Source organism: Rhinatrema bivittatum, chromosome 8, assembly GCF_901001135.1.
Source record: "Rhinatrema bivittatum chromosome 8, aRhiBiv1.1, whole genome shotgun sequence".
In the NCBI taxonomy this organism is placed as follows: Eukaryota; Metazoa; Chordata; class Amphibia; order Gymnophiona; family Rhinatrematidae; genus Rhinatrema; species Rhinatrema bivittatum.
The window spans coordinates 10,046,250-10,054,606 of NC_042622.1; the positions used below are offsets into that span (position 1 = coordinate 10,046,250).

The window sequence follows — 8,357 nt, forward strand, 5'->3', positions numbered from 1 at the left end:
GAGAACATAAGAGCAGGGATGCACAGGGGACCTTTTAACTCAGCGACGGTGCAGCCACTTTTCAGAGGGAAAGGAAAGTCTGCACGCTGAAAGCTATTGAGGCGCTGGGGGAGGAGTAAAGCAGCACACGTAGGTACACGGTTATACCCTGCCCCCGCCACATATGCACCCCTAATCTCAGCCCAGAGATTGCACCCCCAGCTCACAGTCCCTGCTGCGGGGACGTCTGCTGGGCACCGGGCAGAGGGACGCAGGCAGCGAGCGCATGGGATGAATGTCAGGGCATAAATGATGGAGATGAGGAAAGCGTGGCCTGCACAGAGCAACAACTACTCAATATTCAAGCACGGAGCGGCTGCTCAAGTTAGCCAGATACAGCTACCCGGCTAACTTAATGGGGCTATCCAGCGGCATGGCTGAGGCGCTGAATGTACCCGGCCACCTCTGGCACAGCCCCACAGCGCCACCAGCTAACTCTGAATATCTGGCCCACCCTGAAATGCCTCCCGCCTGTCCCCAGACTGCCATTTAAAGGGATACGTTTTCACTTATCCACCTAAATGGCTTTTGAATATCGAGCTGAAGATTCCTGGGCAGACTGGATGGAGCACTTGGGTCTTTTTCTGCCAGCATCTGCCTTATTATTGTTTTACCCGAGGAAATCCTTAATTACCCTGCTCATGGCTCTCCCCCTCCATCCCCCAGAGAGCAGCAGGGCCCTGGGAGGTCACCGTCCTTCCTGGATCCTGCGCAGATTATAATCCCAGGGATTGCAGGAGGAAATGGTAAGTTAGTGCCCTAAGCTCCTGAGTGGGCGCTCAGCTTCCTCCCGCTGTAAGGGGGCAGGCACTTACCCCCGATCTCCCTGCATCCGTCTGGAGACAGTATTGGCAAGGTGGTAGCTGGGTGAGATACGGTGAGCACGTTGCATGACCCAGGTCCAAGTTAGCAGCAGCAGCAGCAACGCCAGAATATCAGGCGAGCCCCTTAGGATTATCAAACCACCCCGCTGCAGGTTTTGCGATACGAGCAGGGGCATTGGCCTATGGAGAACACAGGGCGCTGGCGATTCCTGCCGTATGAAATGTCACAGACCCGCGTATACTGAGCTGGACGGAACAGAAGCCTGAGCCTCACGCGGACAAACCATCGCTTAGCAAACCAAATTCCCTGAAGAAGGCGGCTTATCAGCCTCACAGCCCGGCACCTCTCGACATCCCTTAGCCGAATCGAGCTGAGGACTCTCCCGTTCCCCATAATCCAGGTCCCCTGATGAGTAAAACCACAGCACTGGCCTCGACAGCGGGCCAGAGGGTGAGAAGGCGGGCCCTGGCTCGGCTGAAGGGGTTTGCTGAAATGCCTGAACCGTGCGCAGAAAAAACGCTGCAAAGGTTTTCTCTGGTTCCGGCAGTTTGGCCGTTTCTTGTCTGCCCGCTCTGCTTTCTCTGTCCTTTCTTTTGGCTACTGTTTGGCAGGAGGATACAGAATGGGTTTCCCCCAATCCTGTTCTGTGCATGCGTGCATGAGGCCTAATGAAGCATGAGTGAGCTTGGCCTGCCCTCCGGCCGCTTGTGCAAAACCCAAGGGAGGACGTCTTCCGAGGAGAGCAGGAAATCTCATCCCACAGGCGCCTCATCCAGCACCGGCACGGCCGCTCCAAGGAGGGCCGAGCCCTGCACGGATCTCACTCCCAGGCACCTTTCCTGGCCCTCAGCTGGCAAAGGGCAGGAGACGTGCATGGCTTGGCCCTCGGCTTCAGCATGCGCCTCGCTTACTTCTGGAAAGGGAGCCCTGAAGGCTTTGAGCTGTTCCGGGGTTTGGAGGATGTGTTTAAAATGTGACAATGTGAGAAAGTGAAATGCTCACCAGATCTCAGACAGGAGGGGAGAAAAAAAGAGATTTATTACAAAGCTTGCTGGATGCTGTCCCCTAGTGAAGCTCTGCCCTGTATTACAGCTTCATGGCCCCCACACTCAGTGTCAGGAGCCCCCCCCCTGTATTACAGCTTCATGGCCCCCACACTCAGTGACAGGAGCCCCCCCCCCTGTATTACAGCTTCATGGCCCCCACACTCAGTGTCAGGAGCTGAGCTCTCGGGGGTCCGGCATTCACTCTCATGTAGTACTTGCATAGTAACAATAGAGAAAATCAGATAACGATTATATTGGCCCCCCCCAGTCTGCCCAGTTGAGATTCTTGCACTATGGGTAGATAAGGAGATAAATTCCCACATGTAAACCATCACCAGCTCCATCGCCATGTTGTATTTTATTTGACTTCTCAACCCTTTACCCACCCGTGGTCTCCATGTCTTCCCCGAGCACGCCCAAATCCATCATCTCCGACGGAAGGAAGGCCATTTCAGGTCTCATCATCTTCAACTTTGTTTCTGACACTCAGGTCCCCATAGGCACCAGAAATAGCACAGCTGATGTCCAAAGATCTTCCGCCTGCCCATGCTCGTTTGACTGTTGCCCGCCCTGAACCCTGGAGGGTGCATGATACAGATGTTTTAAAGTAGCCAAGTAAACACGATGTTCCCTCCCTACAGCTCATTCTAGTCTTCTTGGAAATGCGATGCAGTCATGGGCTCTACCTGTGTAGGTAGTCTAGATAGCCTCATTGGTCTCCTCCCCCCTGCTGCTCCCAAGCTGAGCCCTTCTCAGTTCTAGAGCGTCAGTCGTCGAATAATGAGAGCAGCGTCATTGCTAAAAAGTGCACAGTTCAAAATAAGTAAGATAAGTAAATAAAAATGATGAGAAATAAAAAAAATAAATGGGCAGAAGATGGCCACGTAGTTAGAAAGCCGCTTCCTGGAAAGAATTCAGAAAGGAAAGCTGAGCCCAGGGCAGTTCAATGTCTTCCTGAGGCTCCAAACCAACAGGCCGATACAGTACCGACGCGTAAAAAAAAGTGCGGCAGTGTATATCGCCCGCTCGTTTGGCGTGCGCACATTTTGGTTCACAGTCCGCTCTATTCAGTATTCAAATCGTAGGCAAATCCAAGTGGTGGCCAAGGCACGCCAAATGCGCGCCTAAAGTGCAGTTAGTGTTCGCTATCGATTTTACTGTATAGGCATTATCAAACGCCTATACAGTATCCAGGGCGCGCTGCCTAAATTGCTCTTCCCTACATGTCATTTCAATTGACATTTGAAGAGGAGTTGTCATTACATTTCATAAATGAATTCCAATACTCACTTGCCATGCCAAAATTAAAAATTGTTCACAAGAAATCAATAAAGACCCCTCTTGACATTGCCTGAAGAAGGGAGCATGATAGACTTTTTCTTCTAAAAACCCATACTCGCGATGCGTTTAGATTCCAAAAATGTATACCAAAAGTTATTTGTCAAGTGTAGCATAATAAATAGCTATCCAGCCTTCCCATCCGCTCCGCTGAACAGCTACCAACTGTTCTGGATGCCGTACAGCTACCAACTTTTCTGGATGCTCAAGGCAGCTCCTTTTTCTGCCCACCGTCCATGGCGTGGACATCCATGGTCTCAGGCCTGGCTAACTTCCAACCTCCATGGGCTCTTGAGCACCCAGAAGGTTTGGTAGCAGTACCGATATGTCTGTACGGCTACCAACTTTTCTGGACGCTCAAGGCAGCGGCCCAGCTTCCAACCTCCATGGCCTCTTGAATGTCCTTAAGGTTTCATTTGAACAGAGGTTGTCATTTCGAAGTGGACATGTCCATACAGCTACCAAACTTTCCGGACGCTCAAGGCAGCGTACCTTCCGCGGCTTCCTTCTCTCCGGCGACCATAGAGATGTCCGTAGAGGCGTCTATGTCTCCGCTGGACCCACAGAGCCTCAGAGATGCCCAAAGTACCATTGGATACTCACAAAATAGAACACAAACATACTTCCTCTGGTCTTGCAGCTGGGTTCTCCTGTTGGCCGTTGTCTCTAATCGGCTGACTACAATTCCCTCGCCAAACATTTCTTATTCTGGTTCTCATCCGAATGAAAAAGATCGCCAAAGCCAATATATAAATGTTGTCCATGACGCTGTCCGGTTTGATTCTGACTGTCACAGAGCACAACACCAAACTAACGCCAGGGTCAGGGTAGGCGGTAAATATAGAGGTTAAAGACGCGGTCAAGATACTGGTTAAAGACGTGCTACTTTGGGCGCGCGTTACTGTATCGAGGGGAACAGCTAATCTGATCATTAACATACCATATACATGCGTCAGGCGCTAATGGCAGCGCGTCTTTTTCGGCACGCAGTAAGGACGCATAAAAGACGATTCTGAATCGTGCATCCGGCTTAGGCGCTTAAAACGCGCGTCCAATGCGGGTTAAAAGACGCGCTAGCGCAGCCGCGCTTTACTGTATCGGCCTGCAAGGAAGGTCTAGCACTCAGCTGAAGGACTTGTATTACTGGGAGGTCTCCTCTCTATTGCATGACTTCCCCCTCACGCCTTCTCCTCCATATTAGGCAAGATTGGGGGTTTGATTCGGCCAAATTAATGAGATACACATGTGGCTGAATACTGGGGGATACTTAGAGAATTTAATTGGTATTAATACTCCCAACTTCCTACAGTCCCTGAAAAGCAGAATATAAATAAATGAAATGAACAGAAATGAAATGCCTTTTCTATTGCTTACATTACAGATACTTGCTAGTATCTTCCTGATCTTTCTTTGCTGCCATGCATAAATACTTAGACCACACGGTCAAAATGATCTTACTAGATCCTCCACATACACACCCAGCCTTCCCCCTCGATCCGGACTTCTGAAGTCATTCAGCCGGCAGAATGAGTGTGTGTGCCACACATGATGAGGTGGGGAGCCTGCGGCGTGTGTGTGTGTTACCTGTGGGAGGCTCTAGACTGATTGCTCGTCTGCCATTTTTAAACACATGCTTCACAGCTGTCTCCCCCCTTACGCTTGGGTTGTAGGAAGGCGGAGCATCCTGGCGCTTCACCAGCATATTCCTGCAGCGCAAAGCTAAATTTGAAGGGTACCCTATTCCCTCTCTTTTCCACCTTGGCTGTGCCAGCGCTTACCTGCCCCAGTCCTGACTTGAAACGAATGCTCGGCCTGCTGTTCCTCATCCCACCCCCTCTGCTCCATTCTTTTGCTTTTGTCTGTTTGTATCCATGAACTCATCTCTTGCGAGACTGCGCATGGCCCCGGCAGATACACTGCAGAGCTGCAGAAGAAAGAAATGTTGCACTGGTGGGAATGCATATAGATAAGCTGGTACAGTGGCATCCGGGGGAGCATTATGCAAGAGTAAAACTGCAAGGCCCAAGGATGCTCCTCACCAGGGGCCAAAACACGGAGAGGCAAAGAGCCCGAGGGTCAGTTTGTCTGCACAATTCTGAATAGCACATAAGTTTGCTCAAGGCCTCTGGAGAGAGAGAAATCATGAGTGCGCTTAATTATGGCTTTTAACAGAGCCGGTCCCAGGTTTCTCTCCAGTGTGGTTTTCCCCATTTCCTCCTCCTGCCCGATTCATTCAGTGCAATTAAAAGTTAGCAAACATAAAAGCAGGAGATGTCTCAACTGCTTCCTTTTCATTGCACAATACATTTCTTGGTTAGGTTCCGGGAGCTAACGCTCCCTTTCCCTCTCTCACCTTACAGATTATGTTTTTTCCATGCATTCAAGCTCACTAAACGGCAGCCATGCTGCTTGACTCAGTGGCGTCACCTTAAGCTCTGCGGGAGTGCATCGTGAGGTTGCAGAAGCCGCAGCGCAATTTAGAAATGCATTCAGTGATGTCCCAGTTCCTGCCTTGGTGTGACACAACGGTGCCACCTTCGCATGCACATTCAATGCAAAACATAGAAGTGCAGAGCTTCCCTGCCCTGTCATTAACATTTCCCATGCGGCCCCAGAGAACCCACTGAGAGGGGGAAAGCAAAACATTTTTCCAGCACTCTTACTGCACCATCAAACGAGCAGTTAATTACCCTAGAAACAGAATTAGCAGCAAAACTGCAAGGTTCTGCGGGCCGGCGAGTGGCTGCTTTACTCTGCATAGTGACCCGAGGTTATGTGCGGCGGCAGCAGACGCTCTCCCTTACTGAGGAAGTCCCACGGGAGCGCGCTGAGCTGGGCGAGGTGAAGCGGGCTGCAAGCCTTTCTAACATCAGGGCCTCTCTGGGGTTTGTCTTCATGCTAGAGTTGACCAGATTGTGGGTCGAGGCTCGGCGATGGCGGGCAAAGGCCCGGGAGACGGAGAGATGCCTGAGGACCCCAGTATGATGGGCAGACTCGGAAAAGTGGAGAAGCAGGTACGGCCAAAGTGGTCTCTCTTATTTTATGGGTTTTACAAGCTTTGCACTGTGCTTGGTGGGGTTGCTGGGTAAGAATGCCGCCGGACAGCGGCTGCATCGTCAGTCAGCTCCAGGCTTTAGCTGGGATCTCAGGAACCTTAGACCTAAACCTACAGAAGGGCTCTGCAGGGCTAGGGCCAGGTTATTCTGGAACTGGTGAGAGGCAGCTTTTTGTTGGACCAACTCCATCCATTTCTTGTCTGGCTTTTGACAAATACGTTCCCTTCAACAGCCCAAAATGTAATAATGTTGGTGCAATGAAAAGGTTTGGGCGAGCACGGTGTCCGTTGATCTGTCTTTCCATGCATTCGGATGGCGTCAGGAGGTAAGCACGCGACTTTGCGACGATGCACACAGACGTTCTGAGCTGCAGGAACCCGGGATGCTGCAGGCTCTGCTTATAACCGATGCCGAAACGGTGCTTTTTACAGTAAAATTAGCAGACAAGAGCAGGGAGAGAGAGACAGAAGTCATTTCATGTTAAAACACACACACACACCTGTGACCTCACTTATTCTGAACATAAACACTGCAGTCATGCAAAAGGAAGGGTTCGTCCTGGTGGGAGGAACTTGCTTTCCAAGAAGCTGCTCTGAAAGCATCTGAACTTTTGCAGGTATTGTCCATGGAGAAGAAGCTGGACTTTCTGGTGAACATCTACATGCAGAGGATGGGCATCCCGCCTTCTGAAACCGAAGCGTACTTTGGGTCCAAAGAGCCAGCACCTCCCTACCATAGCCCCGAGGACAACAGGGAGCACATGGACAAGAATGGCTGTGTCACCAAAATCATCCGCTCCACCAGCTCAGTGGGGCAAAAGACCTTCTCTGCGCCCCCAGCACATGGCGTGCCCTCGAACATGTGCCCACCTTCCACCTCCTGGCAGCAGCAGCAGCAGCCATCATATCAGCGGCACAGCCACGGCTCCTCGCCTGTGGGCGATGCAGGCTCCCTGGTCAGGATCCCGCCTCCGCCAACACACGAACGATCCCTATCGGCCTACAGCGGTGGGAGCCGAGCGGGCATGGAGGGCTGCGCCAAGCACCCGGACAGCGGCCTGCGGGACAGCGACACCTCGATCTCTATCCCGTCCGTGGACCACGAGGAGCTGGAGCGCTCCTTCAGCGGCTTCAGCATTTCCCAGTCCAAAGAGAACTTAGACATGCTCAACAATGGCTCTTATGCCGCCGTGGGGTCCTGCGCCAAGGTCCGACCCTACATCGCCGAGGGGGAATCGGACACGGATTCTGACCTCTGCACGCCCTGCGGACCCCCACCCAGGTCAGCCACAGGCGAGGGACCTTACAGTGACATGGGGTGGTCTGGCACAAAATAACGCTGACACCCCCCCTCCCAGCACTTGAACCTGTCCAGGAGAAGACTGCCGAGGTTCCTCACCAGGACACGGAGGAGCTTGTGAACCTCTTCTTGCCAACAATACAGAGCTCAATGATTTTCCAGAAAAAGAAGCCAGTCCCGGAAATGTAAATATATGAACACAGGCAGAGCTCCACACGAAGTCTGCACTAACCCAGGCCTGGATGCAGGCAGCTTTTCTTACACAACTAGAGGATGACATAGCCAGAAGCCATAGTATGGGGGTGGGATGAGGCCTTCTGTGCACTTCTCTGCCTCTCGTGCTCTCATCCTGCAGGGTTACCCTCCTTTTCTATTAACCACTCGGCAGTTGAGCCGTGGTCCTCTCTGCTTTCTTTTTTTTTGTATCAGTGAGTGTGATGGTTTTTCTTCCTCACAGATGGATTCTGTCTGCAGCATACTCTTCCTTAACATTAATTATACTACAGGGCACAACTAAGAGTCCCGAAACTTCCAACCTAGAAACAGAGCAAGCCCTTCAGTCCCTCACGATCGCAGAAGAGATAGGAATCCCCTTCAGAAGCCATTCTGCACTTTGCTGGATTCCTTAATGCAAACTCCCTACCGCATCCCGTTTCTCATTCATAGAATTCCTCTGCCCAACCTGAGTCGCGTTACATACATAAGGTCTTTACACATTTCCATTGAGGAAGGTCTGCACCATAAACGCCCTCTC

General features: G+C 51.6%; 1 protein-coding gene across 4 annotated transcripts in view; it reads left to right on the forward strand.

The window, feature by feature from the left end:
* KCNQ2 (potassium voltage-gated channel subfamily Q member 2) overlaps positions 1-7,732 on the forward strand; it is a 114,664-nt gene extending 106,932 nt beyond the window's left edge. For all 4 annotated transcript variants that reach the window (XM_029612805.1, XM_029612806.1, XM_029612809.1 and 1 more), the window contains 2 exons: positions 6,151-6,262; positions 6,921-7,732. In XM_029612805.1, coding sequence (XP_029468665.1) covers positions 6,151-6,262; positions 6,921-7,640 — 832 coding nt within the window. In that variant the 3' untranslated portion in view covers positions 7,641-7,732. The remainder of the gene's footprint in view (positions 1-6,150; positions 6,263-6,920) is intronic.
* The last annotated feature ends 625 nt before the right edge of the window (positions 7,733-8,357 follow it).